A 17,650-nucleotide genomic window follows, 5' to 3' on the forward strand; every position below is an offset into this window, starting at 1 on the left:
ACAGTCCCTGATGGCACGCAGTCTCTGGACTGTGGCTTGGAGCTCCTCCAGCTGGTATGCCAGAGACCCCAGTAGGGAGCAGACCCCACAAGGGGAGGTGGCCATGCTCCCGGGCCCCAGAGCCTGAAAAAGGGACAGGCAGCCCCTGCAGCCAAAAGCCAAAGGCTCTGTCTGAATGAAGCCTGGAACCATGGACTCCATCTGGGTGGCCGGAGGGGGGCCACAGACTCCAAAGGGACCCTCGGGGTGCGGTGCATGCCCATCCATGTTATGCCGCTGGTGGGCTGGCTACGGCTGGGACTGTCTGCTCTGGGGGACTCACAGGCAGGACCTTGGGCCCTCCCACTTGCCCTCCTGCGCGAACTCCTGTGCCATCTCGTGCACTGTGCTCAGGAGTGTGCCTGTTTGCACAGCCTGTTTGCGAGTCTCTGGTCTCGCGGCTCCCTGGGCGACTGGGCGAAGTAGGAGCCGGGGGGGGGGGGGCGTGACCCTCCTCGGTCCACTTAGCCCACTCTCAGCTGGCTAGGTACCTCCCTCCATGTGCCCTTGCTTACCTGCTGGAAGGCCGGGGCTTGTCAGGGGTCCTGGGGTCGCTGCTGGGGTATATTTTATATTTTTATGTTGGATATTTATTTTCATTGCTGCACAGCTGTCTTTTAAAACATCTTAAATAGTGTTTTCTATTCATACACCTTTTGTTTTGTATATCGAACAAATTAAAAATCAGAAAAAATAGTGGTAGTGAGGAATATCTTAAAGGAAAAAAATATCCTACCTTTATATCCCTAGCAGGGATGGATGGGTGAACTTTTCTCAGAGGAGGATTTACTGTATAATAAATCATAGATTCTATAAACATTAGGGCTGGAAGGGACCTCAGAAGACCTCAGGGGTCCAGCCCTCTGCCCGAGGGGCAGGAAGAAGTCAGCTGTGGTCATTGGATCCCAGCAAGATAAACATCCAGATTTCTCTTGAAGGCATTCAAAGTAGGTGCTTGAACCACCTCCAAAGGCAGGCTATTCCAGAACTTGGGGGCTCGTACAGTAAAGTTCTTCCTTATGTCCGGCTTGAAACAGTCTAGGAGGAGTTTATAACCGTTAGACCTTGTCATCCCTTGGGGTGCTCAGGTAAACAGACGTTCTCCCAGATCCTGCTGAACACACCTTATAAACTTATAGGTGGCCATCAGATCACTCTGGAGCCTACGCTTTTTCAGCCTCTCGTCATAAGGTCTGTTTTCCTGACCTCTGATGATGAGCATGGCTCTCCTCTGGACTCTCTCAAGTTTCTCCACATCTTTCTTGAATTGTGGAGCCCAAAACTTGTTGCAGTACTTCAGCTGTGTTCTCACCAAGGTCAAGTACAATGGGAGAATGACGTCCTGGGATTTACTTGAGAAGCATCTATGGATGCAAGCCAGTGTTTTGCTCACTTCACTAGCAGGCACATCACATTGAAGGCTCATATTCATCTTGTGGTCAATCATGACTCCCAAGTCCCTTTCATCTGTAGTGCTAGCCGGTATAGCTAGCTGCCAAGCCTATAAGGATGCTGCAGGTTTTTCCTCCCAAGGTGGAGAAACTTGCATTTTTCAGTGTTGAACACCATCAGGTTCTCGTCCACCCATTTTCTGAGCCTGTCAAGGTTAGCTTGGATCACTCTCCTGTCCTGAGGTATGGAAGCTTTACCCCAAAGTTTGGTATCATTTGTGAACTTGGCCAGTCCGCTTCTGATACCAATGTCTATATTGTTAATAAAGATGTTGAACAATATAGGTCCAAGGACAGAGCCTTGAGGGACCCCGCTGGTCACAGGGCACCATGACAATTGACTTCCGTCAACGACCACCCTCTGGGTCCAACCATGGAGCCAGTTCCCCAGCCAGTGGATCGTGGTGGAGCCAAGGCCACAGTTAGCCAGTTTTGCCAAGAGGTGATCATGGGATACCAGATCAAAGGCTTTTTTAAAGTCAAGATATATGACATCAGTCTCTCTGACTGACTTGCCAGCTTTTCAGCAGATGGTGAAGGTGATCAGCTCGTGGTCGCTGTCACCCAGCTTCTCTTCGATCGTTAGGTCACTGATTGGGTTGCCAGTACCAGGTTGAGCAGCACTTTACCTCTCATTGGCCCATAGACTTCTTGAGTCATTTAGAGCTCATCCACACACGAGAGGAAGCTTTGCAACCACTCCGATTTGGCTGAGCGTTCTTCCTATGAAATGTCTGGGCAATTGACAACCATGGACCGGGAGCATGTGGCCTCGGCCAATTCCCGGGCAAACTCCTGGTCAAGCTCTTGATCCTGGGTAGGAGGTCTGTAGTAGACTCCCACTATTGTGTCCCCTGTACTGTGTTCCCCACTGATTTTGACCCAGAGGATCTCCAGTCGTCCGCCCTGGGTGCCAATATCAGCTTGCAGGGATGCGTAGCTTTCCTTAACATAGAGAGCTACACCCCCACCCCTTTTGTCCACTTGATCTCTCCTGTACAGGGTATAGCCATCCATACATGTGGCCCAGTCATAGGTGGAGTCCTACCAGGTCTCCATTATCCCTATGACATTGTAATTATTTGTGTTAAGTAGGAGGACAAGTTCCTCCTGTTTATCCCCCAAGCTTGTAGCATTTGTGTACAGGCAGGCAAGTGTCCCATTCATTCCAGGGCTGGGGCAGGGGTGGGTTCCCTTAAGTGCCTTGACCTTTGCAAAGGTTGCTCAGTGGGCAAGCAGTGGCAGTAGTCCCCCCATCCCCCAGTGGGATCAGTTTAAAGCCTGGTGGAGCAGGTTAGCCAGTCTGGCTGAGACGAGCCTCCTCCCCAGTGGAGAGAAATGGAGGCTGTCTCTTCCCAGCAGCTTGCTGCCTCTCTCACCAAAGAGTGGACTGTGGTCATGAAAGCCAAAGCCTTCACGATGACACCAGCACCTCAGTCTTTGGTTCACTACCTCTAGCCTCCTCTCCCTCCTCCACCCAAGACTGGGAGGATCAAAGAAAACTCCACCTGCGTCCCCAGACATTTAAGCTCCAGTCCTAAATCCCTGTAGTGCTTCATGACCTGGCTGGGAGTGCTCCGAGCTGTGTCATTTGTGCCCATGTGGATAAGGAGCATAAGGTAGTGGTCAGTGGGCTGGAGGAGTCCAGGGAACTTCTCCGCAATGTCTCAGATTCAGGCTCCCGGGAAGCAACAGATTTCCCAAGCTAAGGCAGATTGCCACCTCAGTCCCCCTCAGGATGGAGTCTCCCATGACAAACACTTTGCGTTTTGTCTTGGGGAGAGTGGGGCTGGTAGCTATGGCTGAGCCTGTGCTGTCTGCCGGAGCTGGCAGCTTAAGAGGCTCTAGTGGGGCTGCAAGAGGTTCGTACCTGTTGCAGAGCTCCAGTGGGGTGGGGACCTTGGTGCAGCAGGCCTTGGGGCCCTTGACCACCTTGGTCCAACGCTTGGGCTGGACAGCATGAGAGGTCCTTGAGTCTTCCCCTGTCCTGGAAGGCAACCATGGTCGACCCTCCACCTCCCAGGGGAGAAGGGCCTGGCAGTAGGAGTCAGTCTTCTGCTCACAGTCCCTCCTCCAGCTGGTGCTCCCAAAAGGGAACAGACCTCATAAGAGGAGGTGGCCATGCTCCCAGACCTCAGAGCCTGAAAAAGTGACAGGCAGCCCCCGCAGCAAGAGCCAGAGGTCCTGCCTCTGTGGAGCCCTGAACCATGGGGTCTGTCTGGGTGGAGGCTTCTGAGGCGCCGGGGGGGGTGGTACTGCTGACCCCTCGGGAACCCTTGGGTTGCGGTGCATGCCTATCCGTGTCATACTGCTGGTGGGCCAGCTGCAGCTGGGACTGGCTTCCCTAGTGGGGTGCTCTGGCAGGGCCTGGGGCCCTCCTGCTCACCCTCCTGTGCAAACTTTGTGCTAACTCACGTGCCGGGCAGACATGCGTGGCCTGTTTGTGTGGCCTATTCATGAGGCTCTGGTCATGCGAATCCCTGGGGGCTGGGCAAAGTAGGAGCTGGGGGGGGGCATGTCCCTCCCCGGCTTGGACTCAGCTGCCCTGCAGCCATCTGGGGTTGGGGTCCCTCCCTCCCTGCCGCGGGCCCCACATACCTCTGGCTGTGCTGGAGGTCCAGGTCGGGGTCCCACTGGGCTTTCTGCCTGTGCATCTCTCACTGGAGCTGGGGACTAAACTGTGGCTAAGCTGTCGGCAGGCCCTTTTTAAACTGCGCACATGCGCAGAAGGGCTCGCCGATGGGGCCGCGCTACTCTAGGGGCAGGTGGGTCCCTGCCCCATGGAAGAAGGGGCAGGTGAATTTCCCTTTCCCTGCTCTAGACTTTTACTTTTATTCCAGAAAATATACAGATGTGCTACGTTCACAGTTATGGTCATGACTCATTGACCATGGATGTTTGGATATTTCTTCAGTTTGAAATAGTGCTCTTGAAGTGATAGAATTGAGGCCACTAACATATGAATCCCTGAGGGAAGAAGAAAATGGTGGGAAATTTTAATGGGGGAAAAAAATAAAGGTTCTTCATATTCCAAATAATTTGATGCTTTGGGGTCCCTCTCTGGGCTCCCAGAAAAGCAGCAAGCTGAACCTTGTCTGAAGCAAAATATAAGAAAAGGGGAACTTTTTTCTTTTCAAGCACTTAGGTTCATAGTCTGCTTTCAGTGACCATCAACTATTTTGGTCACTATTGATGCAATAAGTTATAGGAATTTATACTTGTTCCATGTTCTCAAAAGGATTCCCAGCTTTGTTTTTGTCTCATTAAACAAGTAACTTGATATTGTTTTGGATGTATAAATCATATAGTTAAAGTATAATTGATCATTCTGAATTTGAAATAAACAGTATGATGAAAGGGAATCTTCCCAGGAGACATAATAAATCAGATACGTTATAGCTGCTGGATTCCTTAGAATTAGTTATGCTTTCCTTACCTTCCTCCAAAAAAATCCTCTTTTCCTACTTCCTTCCTTAGCCCAAATTTTTAGCTCTACAGTAAGTTAATGTGAAGAAGTATTAAAAACATCTCAGTGTTAGTATAAGGCTAACTGATATTTTTGCAAATAAAAAATCATTTTTTTTCTTGTTCAAATATTTCAAAGTACTTTTTGATCACTTCTGCATTTAAACCCATGAAGCCCTTATCATCCAGCTTGCAGCCTGGCCCATTAATTTGCATTCCCCAGGCTCCCATCTAGCTACTGCTACCCCCATCACTTTGGCTACAGCAGCTGCTAGGGTCTCCAGGCTCCCCTTCCTTCTTCCAGCTTCTGCTTCCTATCTCTGCACTATGGGCCAGGAAGAGGAAAGTCAGCATAGTCCAGGGGGCTGGGGGAGCCTGTGGCCTGAAATACCTGCATGGTGTGCCTGTGCATGACAGCCCGTGGCTGGGGAGCTGAGGTTGGGGGGTGGCTGGGCACCAAAGTGGTACAGTGCAGAGGGGGGTGTCCCTCTGGTTTGCTTTCTAGGGGGCCCAAGACCTATGCTGGTGTGTTCTGTGGCATGAGGATGCAGGCTACATAGAGGTTGGATACCCCTACTTCAGACAGATACTAGCCTCCTTTTTACTGATGGTGAAAGTGTGATTCAATAGGAGGCAAAGTAGATCTAGCTAGACTTGCCAAAAGCCTATTGTGGAGCTAAGTATAAACTGTGTATCTCTGGATGCACAATCTTTTTGCTTTGCTTAATCATGCCAATCAGAAAGTTCAGACTTCTTGTTCTTGTAACAAGTTACCCCCTAAAGATTGTTATGAACAAAGATGGAAGTTTTTCCCCTTGTACACCATAGTAAATCTCTGTTGCATTCATAGGCATGGAACTTGGGACACTTTTTTGGATCCCCATTGTATCTCAAGGAGACTGTCATATATTCATGGTTTCTCTCCAATATTATATATTCATGTTTTATATCCAGCACTAGTAAATTGCCCATCAGGAGTGATGGAGGGGGGGAAACAGAGCACTGCCACACACTGCCCCGTGCTGCCGTCATTCCGTGTTCAGCTGTGCGCCACCCTCCCCTCCCCCTGCATCTGGCCCTGTGCCCCTCCACCCCTCCAGCCTCTCCGTGTCCAGCCCTGCACCACCCTCCCTTTCCCATTCCCTTTCTGGCCCTGTGCCATCCCCTTCCCCTACTCTGCATCTGGCCCCATGCCACCCCCCACCCCCACCCCTCCACGTCTGTCTGGCCTGCTCTGCCTGGCCTGCTCTTCTGGAGGCCGCACCCTCCCCATCATTCTTGATGCAGCACTGGCTGGTGCCACACCCCACCAGGAGCCATGCCCCCCAAGAGCGTTATAGACAGACAGATAGACACAGAGATAGACAGACTAAACCCATTTTATATATATATAATTTTGAAATTTTATTCCCATATGGAGAATGGCCATAATGACTGTCCAGTGACAGTACATTTATTCTTGAACATTTGAGGAAATGTACGTCTACAGTATTTCTCATTAGAGGTGTGTGTTTCTTCCATCTCAAATTGTCATGTTAGGTCTTCTTAGAAGTAGCAACATAAACCTTTAGTAAGTTTACAAAGCTGCTTACATTGCAAAGCTGATTTTTGAATTGTTGTCTTGGTTCAGAAAGTCAGTTTATTTAAGAACAATATCACAGATAGTTGAAGCTGCAGTTAGGAGAGACATACATCTCCTTTATAATGAGAAATATTTGGAAATCTAGCATGTGAATATGACTGTCCTTATTCCATGAACATTTTCACCAACCTGGTGACCTTCTATGACCAGGTCACAAAATCCTTGGATGAAGGTGTCGCGGTGGATGTAGTCTTTCTGGACTTTAGGAAGGCCTTCAACACTGTCTCTCACCCTATTCTCGTTAAAAAAATTAGGAGATTGTGGTGTTGATGCCTACGTAGTCAGATGGGTCACCAATTGGCTGGAGGGCTGTACCCAGAGAGTGGTGGTGGTGGTGGTCATTCTCAGCTTGGAGAGATGTGGGCAGTGGGGTTCCGCAGGGCTCGGTCCTTGGGCCCGCACTGTTCAACATCTTCATCAGTGACTTGGACAAGGGAGGGAAAAGCATCTTGTTCAAATTCTAAGGTGACACTAAGATATGGGGGGATGTGGGCATGCTAGAAGGGAGGGACAGGCTGCAATTGGACAGGTTACAAGGGTGGGCGGATGAGAATAGGATGGGATTCAATACTGACAAGTGCAGGGTACTGCACCTAGGGAGAAAGAACCAGCAGCATACCGACAGGCTGGGGAACTCCCTTCTCATCAGTGCAGAGGCAGAAAAGGATCTTGGAGGCATCGACTCCAAGATGAACATGGGCCGCCAATGTGGGGATGCAGTCAGGAAGGCCGGCCGCACCTTGTCACACATCCACAGATGCCTCATAAGCAGGTCCTAGGAGGTGATCCTCCCCCTCTATATGACATTGGTCAGGCCACAGTTGAAGTACTGTGCCCAGTTCTGGGCCCCGCGCTTCAGGAGGGATGTGGACAACATGGAGAGGGTCCAGAGGAGGCCACTTGCATGATCAGGGGGCAGCAGGGCAGGCCCTGTGAGGAAAGGCTATGAGACCTGAACCTGTTCAGCCTCTGCAAGAGAAGGCTGAGAGGGGATCTGGTGGCCATCTATAAACTGGCCAAGGGAGACAAGCAGGCAATGGGAGAGTCCCTGTTCCCCCGAGCACTACTGGGAGTAACAAGGAATAACAGCCATAAGTTGACAGAGAGTAGATTCAGGCTAGATATCAGGAGGCGCTACTTCACAGTCAGGGTGGCTAGGATCTGAAACCAACTTCCAAGGGAAGTGGTGCTCTCTCCTACCCTGGGGGTCTTTAAAAGGAGGCTAGACAGACACCTTACCAGGGTTGTTTGACCCCAGTACTCTTTCCTGCCCATGGCAGGGGGCTGGACTTGATGATCTGCCCAGGTCCCTTCCGACCCTGCCTACTATGAAACTATGAATTTTCAAAGAACAGTTTGTCATGTTTCAGAATGGGTTCATTGATACCTATCCTAGCAGTCACCTTTCCTCATTTTTATTAGCTAAAGAACTTTAAATATATTCCTTATAAATTAAATACCATATGTATTCGAATCTAAGATGACCCTGAATTTAGGATGCTCCCCATAATAATGATGTACTATACATGGAAAAAATTATAAATTTGTTATAATTTTCCAGGTATATAATCTAACTATTGTAGGATTGTCTTAAATTCATGTGTGTCCACCCGCCCCCACCCCACTGCTACAGCAGGAAAAGCAGTCGCTAGGGGAATGGGTCAGATGCCCTCCTTACCTTCTGTCTCCCCCCACCCCCCACTACTCCTTGGAGCTTTCCTGCTCCCCTGCTACCTTCACCCTCCATCCCCAGCTCCCCACACTCTCTGCATCTCCTCCTGCCCTCCCCACAATATCTGCTTTTTTCCCTTCTCCACAGTCTCTACCCCTCATCTCCACTCCCCACAGTCTCTACCTCTTTCCTCCCTGCTCTTACTGTCAGATGCTGCTTGGGCTCTGTTCTCTGCTGGATCATGGAGCACACCATGTAGAAACATGGCCCCGTCCACACCATGCAGTAGTGGCAGCACTACTAATGGGCCAGGCAGGGGATGGAGTTTCCATGCAGTCTGTACCTGAGAGTGAATCCAGTGTGAGCTAGAGCCAAGCTGTGCCTGACAGAAATGGGGGTGGGGAGGAGGCAGGGGTGGAGTAGAAGCTGCAGAGGACAAATGGAGCAGGGGCAGGAGGCTGCCGTGGGTCTGCCACTAGCCCTGAGCCTCATTTGGGGCCAGAGTCCAAGCCACAGCAGCCACTGCCCCCCTCCATCCCCTTCTCCACTTTGTATGTGAATCTAAGATGAGGGGCATTTCCCCCCATGCAGATCAGGGAGGAAAGGTGAGAACCTCACCTTAGATTCAAGTAAATACAGTAATGACTAGAATACAAAAGTTCAGTTGTATTTAGTCTATGTGTAAAAGCTCACCGAATTTGTCATATTTATAGTTGGTAGGTAGGTAGGGTCGGAAGGGACCTGAGCAAATGATCAAGTCCGACCCCCTGCCATGGCAGGAAGAATGTTGATGCTATGAGTCATAACATCATAAAAAAGTAGGACTGGAAGGGACCTCAGGAGGTTAAGTTATCTAGTCCAACTCCCTTGCTGAAGACAGGGTCATCCCAATCCAAGCTACCCTGTACAAGTGTTTGTCACTCTAACCTATTCCTGAAACCATACAGACACTCCAGTCACATTGCCTAGAAACAACAGGAACCGCCTAACCTGCTACAGGACAAGGGCTCTGTCAATGTTCTGCTGCTGCAGGGGTTGCTAAAATACCCTTGAGGAATCCAAAGAAGACCATGCCTCCTGTGACAGAGGAAAGCAAAACCCCCCACAGTCCATGCTGATCTGACCATGAGGTAAGATTTCTTCCTGCCAAATGTGGTAAATGGTCTGAACCTGATTGCAAGACCCTCTAACTAGGAACCTCTGAGCTTTAGTTCCAGGGGGAGCATTGGCATACCCAGTGAAAATCCTTACATCATCCTCCATCCCCCAACTGGAGAGCCAAAACTTCCCTTTGACATCCTTTCCCCTCCATAAAAATCATTCCATCACCTTTAATCTTTTTTCCTCATTAAATAAGCTGTGGAGCTCTGCTTCATTTTTCTGCTGCTGAGTATTTTCCTCTCCAATATCTACCTGCTCTGGATAGCACCCAACAATCTAAGGTGGGCTTCTGGGTTTCCAAATATGGCTCTTTTGGACCACACTTATGTCGCACTTTATAAATGAGCATATAGCACACTCCACCCTGCTACTCCTAGATCATCCTAGGCAGTGCTCATACACCTCTTTTTGAAAACCTCCAACGAAGGAGATTCCACAGCTTCCCTGGGCTATCTGTTCCATGGCCTTCCTGTTCTAAAAGGGAAGAAATTTGTCACGGTATTCATTCTAAACCTACGTTGATGTTTTTTCAAGTCATTGCTATGCTTTCCTTTATGGCAGCCCTTCAGCTGTCTGAAAATTGCCATTATGTCCATTAAGAATTGCCTTTTCCACAAGCGTTTATTTCTTTCAACGTTTTCTCATATGGCTTGCCTTCCAAGCCTTCTGTCATTTTTGTCACTTGCCTATGAACCCTCTCTAGCTTCTCTGTGTCCTTTTAAAAACACATAGTCCAGAACTGTACCCGTTATTCTATATTAGGTCTAAATGAAGCCAAGTAAAGAGATGTTTTTATTACTCTTCCTAAGATATGGCACCATGTATTTGCGAGCATTGAACTTCAGCCTCTTGGCTCTAGCCCATTTCCCAGTCTGTCAAAAACCTTCTGAATTATGCTCAGTTCCTCCAGTATGTTCAAAGTCCTTCCCAGTTTGTATCTTCTGCAAATTTGCTCAAGAAACTGCCTATTTGAGCATCAAAATAATTTAATAAACATATTGAATGACACTGCCCAGGACAGACACCTTTTGGGCTTCACTTAAAACCTTTTGCCATTCTGACATGGCTTCCTTTATAATTATCCTCTGCTTGTAGCCATTGAGCCTGTTGTCTGTGCACCTTATAGTAAATTTGTTTGGCACATATTGCTGCACTTTGTTCATGCAAAAGTCATATTGGACTTTGCCAAAAGCCTTGCTGAAATCTAAATATACTGTATCCACAGCATTCCCTTCATCCATCCAACTAGTTATTTGTCAAGGAAGAGGATAAGTATCCCCTTTTCTGAAGTAATTTTCAAAAGAAAAGTGGAGATATGTCAAACTGTGGACTGTAAGTTAATTTTCACATAAAATAAATAATATCTCTTGAAATTAAGAACAGGTAGGTGTCTGCAGGGGCAGGGGGAGAGATGGAGGAGGGAGTTTTAGGGGGATATGGGGAAAGGGGGAGATGAGATCATGAAGCTGTGGGAGGCAGGCACAAGTAAGGTGGGATGTGGAGACAAGAGGCAAAGAGCAAGCAGCCAGCCCCTTCCCTACTGCCTCCTTCACTTTCCCACCACTGCCTGATCCCTACCACCTGCCCCTTCTACCATTGCTTTCCCTGCTGCAGCAGTTGGCAGGGGGCAAATTTAAAATAGCCCTCCAATAATTAGATTCTATATATGGAAAATAATAAACTTATTTTCCATGCATAGGATCTAATTATTGGAGGATCATCTTAAATTCATGGTCATCTTGCTTTCAGGAAAATATGGTATATACTCAGCCCACCTCGCTCTGTAGGTAATTAGCCTGCTGTTTTCTGCTGGTGTTGCTCTGGAACCAAGTGGCCTTGCTTTAGATGACAGTTTGCCTTCTAACAATGACTCTTATAAATAAAGGATGTTGGTTAAAGAACTCATAGCTGTTTAGAGATAAATCTAAACATTTCTAGTTTCATCCTCATTATTTACCTAGTAAGTTAGAAATCAGGAAAAAATAGTTGCTTGGTATCTTTAATTACATTGCAGTGTTTTTAAATTGTGTTGTAGTATGACAAGAATGTTATTGTTATTTTTACTTTGAATTTCTAATAGGTCTTTCATTTGAGGATTTCATGACTGAGGGGGAAGTAAACCAGGTGTTGAAGCAGATATTAGGAGGAAGTTTATCAGCATGTCTGTCAAGGCATTTTATAGGGTCCTTATCACTGCAGTAACCTATGGTGACCTGTCTTCTTTGATCTCCTTTTTATTCATCTTCTGCTGATTGAGCTCTTTAAAGCTGGGGGTTTTATTTGACAGGCATGCTGGGCTACATAGCCTTTCCATACTGAGTAATTTGACTCAACCAAAGGACCAGGTGTTTGCATTAGTACCAGCTGCTAAAGGATGGAGATTCATATCTGTACCTCAGATCTTTTCTTAACATAATATTGCATTTAGAAACATGATGTAAGTTGCATCTTGTTCCTCACTGCACTGTATGATGAATTTTTAAATAAGTATCCTTGGTTTTCATCCCTTGTAATAGTACCTACCTCTTATAGTGCTTTTCTTCAGTAGATCTCAAAAGTGCTTTACAAGAAAAGTCCTGTGGAATTCAGTGGAACTACTGGCTGCAGAATCAGATCATAATTATGAATAATTATTTTTGTTAAAGATAGCATATACTTGTCTCCACAGTGCTTATAATTATTTTTGTGACAGTAGCATGCAGAAGTCTTAATGCTAGGACTGGGACCACAACAGAAAGTCAGTCACTTCTTATATACTTATAATGTAAGTATAAAACATGAGATAACAGATGGATGCAGACAAACAATCTGACACTTTGTTAGAAAAGACTTCTATAAAATATAGACTAAGCGTAATTCTTTTGCAGCAGCAGTGGTGACAACACAGGCCATCAGGTCTTGTAATCAGTTTGCAACCAATGATGTTTAATATTGAGCTGTGACCTGAAGAGACAAGTGATTCCAGTGAACGGTCCTCCATCTTAAATGAGGCAGATGGAGATTTTGTCTTGTTCAGTTGAAAAAGTAGTATTGGCTCATAAGACCTGCAGCCTCTGAAACCCACACCATACAAAACAGATGGGGACACCTGTACTCTGCTCCATTTAGTGAAATTTGCATGAGGTTCATATGCTGATACCAGTATAAGCACAAAAATCATTCCATTCAAGTGGCAAGGAAGATCCTGTGCAAGACTTGAGGGTTCCTGTTGGTAACAAGCTCATGTTTTGCAAGCTGGATCCACTCTCAGTGTAAAATATTTTTAAAATTGATGTATAAATTATATAACCCTTTCCAGCTATTACTGTATTTTTTCATATTCTTTCTTTTTCTCTTTTTTTTTATATACCCACAAGTCACTTTAGTGTTCCAGGGAGCATATCTTTTGCAAGAGACAAAGCCCTGTGTGAGGGCCATCTTTTGAAGCAGAAATCCATTGCTGGTTATCTGAATTTCTTTGGCTCAAAAACAGAAAAAAAAAAATTGAGCTTTGCAAAGCTAGATCGAGTAGACCCACTGGATGTGAGAATCGGTAAGTTCATAATGATACTTGAGATGGGATTTCATAAAATAACAGGGGACAGAGATTGTGTAACATTTTTACATGGCTGCACTTCTGGCTAGAGCGCAGGACTAGGAGTTATGGGGTGTAGGTCCTGGTGGGCAGCTGCGCCACAAACTTCCTTTTTGATCTTTGGAAAGTCAGCTTCTTTGTCCGTCAGTTTCCAGAGCTGGGACCTGGAAATTGGGAGGATCAGGATGATACTTAACTCCCCTGTGAAGTATTCTGAGGATTGCTTAATTGATGTTTGTGATTTACTTGCCCGAAAGGTGATGCAGCTATGGGTATGGATTATAAAAAAGCATCAGAGTTGGAGTGACCATACTGATTCTGAAATGAGGCAGATAGATGGTGGTTGTCATTTCCCTCTCTTTGGCCACCAGAGGTCGGGTTTGAATCCTTAGTCTTCAGTCCATTACACTTCCTACACTGGTCTATACTGTAGATATTTTCTGAGCCAATTGTTGGTACATGTGTACAGTAATTGGCAAGGTGCCAGCGAATGACAAACGAACAACTACAAGCATGCTTCAATATATGTGGAGGCATACCACACCGATCCAACTGATAATCTGATATCTTGTATTGAAATACATATCATGCACAATCTACCTGCCAGATATGCAGACATCAGTCTAATGATCATTGAGAATAAATGGTAAAATGCAGTTATAATACAGTTCTGCAGTTAGAGTATGGACAGCTCAGCGATATTATAACCAGAAGCATTCCTGACAACTACTCTCTAATGCTCTCCAGTACAGCATAGTTTGGAGCGCCTACTGTTATGGGCAGAGCCTTTGAGAAGTGTTAAATAACAAGTGTAATGCAGAGCACAGCATGAGGATTACTGGGAAGGCGTTCAAGAGCCTGCTTTTTAGCATGCAAATGGTAATACACCGTGCAGGTTGCATGACCAGGAATGGATCTAGCTGAAGAGCTTAATCCTAGACCACATCTGCCTTGTTTATTTTGCAGCTCTGTTTAAATCTCCCTTTCCCATGACTCTGGAGACCCGTGACTTATGTGATCAGTTCCACACATTACATCTTAGCTTTCCAGCAGTTATTGTCTTCATAATTAAGACTGTTGGAGCCTTTTCTTCTACAGGCTTTTGACAAACAGCTACAGTCCTTCTGAGCAGTTCTCTTTGTTAGATATAATTTGCTTATGTTGAGACTTGGCTGGATTTTTTCTCCTCCAGTGTAATTTTTGGTACTGAAAATATTAATTATTATACTTGGGGCTCTCACTTCTAATTACAGTAGTAATATTTGTATTCCCATATCTCCTTCATATTAAAAAATCTCATTGAATTAGTTTATCCCCATAGCACTTTTCTAAAGAAGGCAAATATGAATGTTTCCACAGTACTGTTTGGAGAAACTGCTCAAATGACTGGGCTACAGCAAGTATTTGCAGTAGAATATAGTTCTTCTGGCTTTAGCCTTTGCCAGAAGAAGCTGTGACCTCAGGGTTACTCTACTCTTCCTTTTATTGTTGGCAGAGCTGGCAGCACAGACTTGCTGAGGTTACCCTTTGCTACCCATTGTAAGACCCTCTGTTCAGTTGTTTGTCACTTAACCAAACTAACTGTTTGGGCTGTAGTTTTCTGCTAGTTTCAGCCAGTTCTTAGAATGAGATTAAGGAAAAACATCCAGTTTTGTCATTTACAACCATTCTGGCCTTCTTTTCTAACTCAGTAATAGTGTCCCTGTGCTGCATAGCAGGTGGTTGAGATTTGGTGGGGAGAGGGTATCCCGATTGCACCTAGGGCTGACTAGACTGTGCATTGACAAACCCCAGGAGTTGCTAGCTGGATTCTCACTTCATATGGGCTTTTCTTACCATGAGACTCAGCATGCTGCAGCCTAGGGCTGCAGGGGCAAAGCCAGGCTTTCCCTACACTTGCTGCACTTGAGTGCAGTGAGCCCAGACACCAGAACTGCAGACATGGAGCCTGTCTCACTTTTCTTTTGATCATAGGATATTAACAGGCATTCAAACTGAGTGCTAAAAATTGCCAGCACCGTGAACATGTGGTGAAAAGGGGGCCATATAGCCTCTGCAGTCATGAGCCCTCCAGTCAGAGGGCAATAGAAGTCTTCTCCTTTGTTCCCCCCTACCTTAGAGGAAACTGATCATTGACAGCCTGCCCACTCTCCTGCTGGGGAATTGGGCAGGCTGCCAATGAGCAGCTGGTGGCTGCTGAAAAGCAGCAGCTACCAATGACACTTTCCCCCTGTCCTTCAGGGTGAAGAGATAGAGGCATAGCAAGCTTCTTTGGTGCCCAAGGCATGTGTTACGGGGAGGGGATTATGCCATTGAGGATGGAGTCTTACCTGTCTCCCTGCTGCACTCAAATGGAAGCTGCTACTGCTGTAGCTGCTACTGAGTGATGTGGACTCGTGCTACTGCCACTGGAAAATATGCTTACTGAGCACCAGCAGCAGCAGGCCTGTGGCACAGACTCCCCAGGAGCTCCTGGTGCTCCATTCACTCTCCTCTCCCACCCGAATATGCTGTGGGTAAGAACCGTCTTAATTTGCAGCTTTGCAGTGTTCGTAGAAACCATGAAATACTGGATTGTCTGTGAAATCCACAAAATCAACAAAAACAAAAATTGCTGGCTCCCCAGTGAGTCCTCACTACTGGGAGGGCAAAACACCGGCTGGTGGGGCAGCGTGAAAGGCAGCAGACAAGATGGCAGCTATCCCCTTGTCCCTTCTCCCTCTGCCAGAGCCTCTCTGCCAACCGAGGGTGGGGGGCCCACTGCTAAGTGCCCATGAAATCGGTTCTGGGTACCAGGAGCAAGCCACAAATAACCCTTTGTCTCACTGCAATTTAACTAGGTCCCTAGGTATAGGGCACAGAGCTGCACTTGCTGTGGCAGAGACTCTAGGAAGTGGGCGGTGCCATTCTACTCAACCCCCTGGCGCTGCCCTCCCCCCCCCCTCGGATTTGCTACTGGGTGAGGGGCTGCACCTGCCCAGCTCCTCTGACCAGGTGGTATGAGGCTATTCCTTCTACAGCAAAAATTCCTAGGATGCGGGGGATGGATCAGAGCCCCTTCTAAGATGGTGCCTAAGGGTGGTGCCCCATTCACCCCTTCCTAGTAATGCTATTGTAAGGAGAACTGATCATGTTTCAGCTCCATGCTTGGGCATTCCCTCACCCCTTGCACAGTCTTAGGGAGCCTAACACCCTGCAAGTGGTGGGAAGCAGTGACATTCAAACTGTTCTGGGGCTACCCAGAACAACTCAAACTGTGGGAAAATGCCTCTGACCCCTTGCACTGCAGGTGGCCCAGGGAAGTGATGCCATTGCTTGGACTGTCTTGGGGCTCTCTGGGACAGTTCAAGCTGTGGGAGGTGTCGTGTCCATGTCCCTCCCCTCCCACCATGGCATGGTCCTAGGAAGACCCAAGACTGTGCAAGGGATGGAGGCATTCTTTTATGACTTGAACCATCTTGAGCAGCTCCAGCATTGTTCAATCAGCATTGAGAAGCTATTCTGCCCTTTCAGTATCAGGGAACTGGGTACACAGCCTCAGTGCTGTTCAAAGGGTGGGAGTCATGCTGGGGTTTGAAGAGTCTGAATGCTGTCCAAGCAGCTGGCAGAAGGGTCCCTGTGGGGCTTCCTGCCAGCTTGATGGGAGACAGTGCTGTCCCTCCCTCCTGCCTCCTTGGTGGGGAGGAGGAAGAGCACAGGACTGTGTGATAGGGGGAATCCTAGAGACTAGAAAAAAACTCTCTCCAAAGAAGTTGCAAGTGGGATGTGCTAGCATTTTTTTGTGGAAGGGTGGGTTTTCAGGCCCTTTTTGGCAGGAAAAAAGGAATTTTTTTTCTGGCAGAAACAGCTGTCCATGGTTTCAGTGATCCCTCTACTAGTGCACAGGCAGCAGGTGGAAAGGGCTTTCTAACTGAAATTTGGATGAAATAAGAATCAGAGCCGGGAGAGAGGAGAAGTGTAAGACAAGGGGCCCGGTGAAACTGTAACTAAAGGCTGGGCAAGGGGCGAAACTGAGTGACTGGGAGCAGTGCTGAGACTCATTGAGTGAAAAGACATAGCCACTGGCAATATGTAAGGAGGTGCAAATCGCAGAGATTTTTAATGAGACCTGCTTCACCATCTTCTCAGCTCCCCAGTACTTCACAGTCACAGTTTCATAATTTCATAGTTTCTAGGGTCGGAAGGGACCTGAGTAGATCATCTAATCCGACCCCCTGCCATGGCAGGAAAGATTACTGGCGTCAAATGACCCCAGCAAGATGTTCATCTAACCTCCTCTTAAAGACCCTCAGGGTAGGAGCCTGCACCACTTCTCTTGGAGGTTGGTTCCAGATCCTAACCTCCCTGACCGTGAAGTAGCGCCTCCTGATGCCTAGCCTAAATCTACCCTCTGCCAGCTTGTGACCTTTATTCCTAGTCACTCCTGGTAGTGCTCAGGGGAACAGGGACTTCCTCAGTGCCTGCTGATCCCCCCTGACTAGTTTGTAACAGGCTACAAGCCTCAGCCTTCTCTTGTGGAGGCTAAACAGGTTCAGGTCCCGTAGCCCCTCCTTGTAGAGCCTGCCCTGCTGCCCCCTGATCATGCGAGTAGCCCTCGTATGCAGTCGTAAGCTATTCGTTCTTGTCAAAGCCTGACAGTTACTTTT

The 17,650-nt window shown here is 47.4% G+C and overlaps 1 protein-coding gene across 1 annotated transcript in view; it reads left to right on the forward strand.

The window, feature by feature from the left end:
* CFAP92 (cilia and flagella associated protein 92 (putative)) overlaps nucleotides 1-17,650 on the forward strand; it is a 132,593-nt gene that overhangs the window by 46,743 nt on the left and 68,200 nt on the right. Inside the window, exon 6 of the mRNA XM_090022235.1 lies at nucleotides 12,787-12,962. Coding sequence (XP_089878361.1) covers nucleotides 12,787-12,962 — 176 coding nt within the window. The remainder of the gene's footprint in view (nucleotides 1-12,786; nucleotides 12,963-17,650) is intronic.

The sequence above is a fragment of the Crocodylus siamensis genome, chromosome 11 (assembly GCF_052110815.1).
Source record: "Crocodylus siamensis isolate JL-2025a chromosome 11, ASM5211081v1, whole genome shotgun sequence".
In the NCBI taxonomy this organism is placed as follows: Eukaryota; Metazoa; Chordata; order Crocodylia; family Crocodylidae; genus Crocodylus; species Crocodylus siamensis.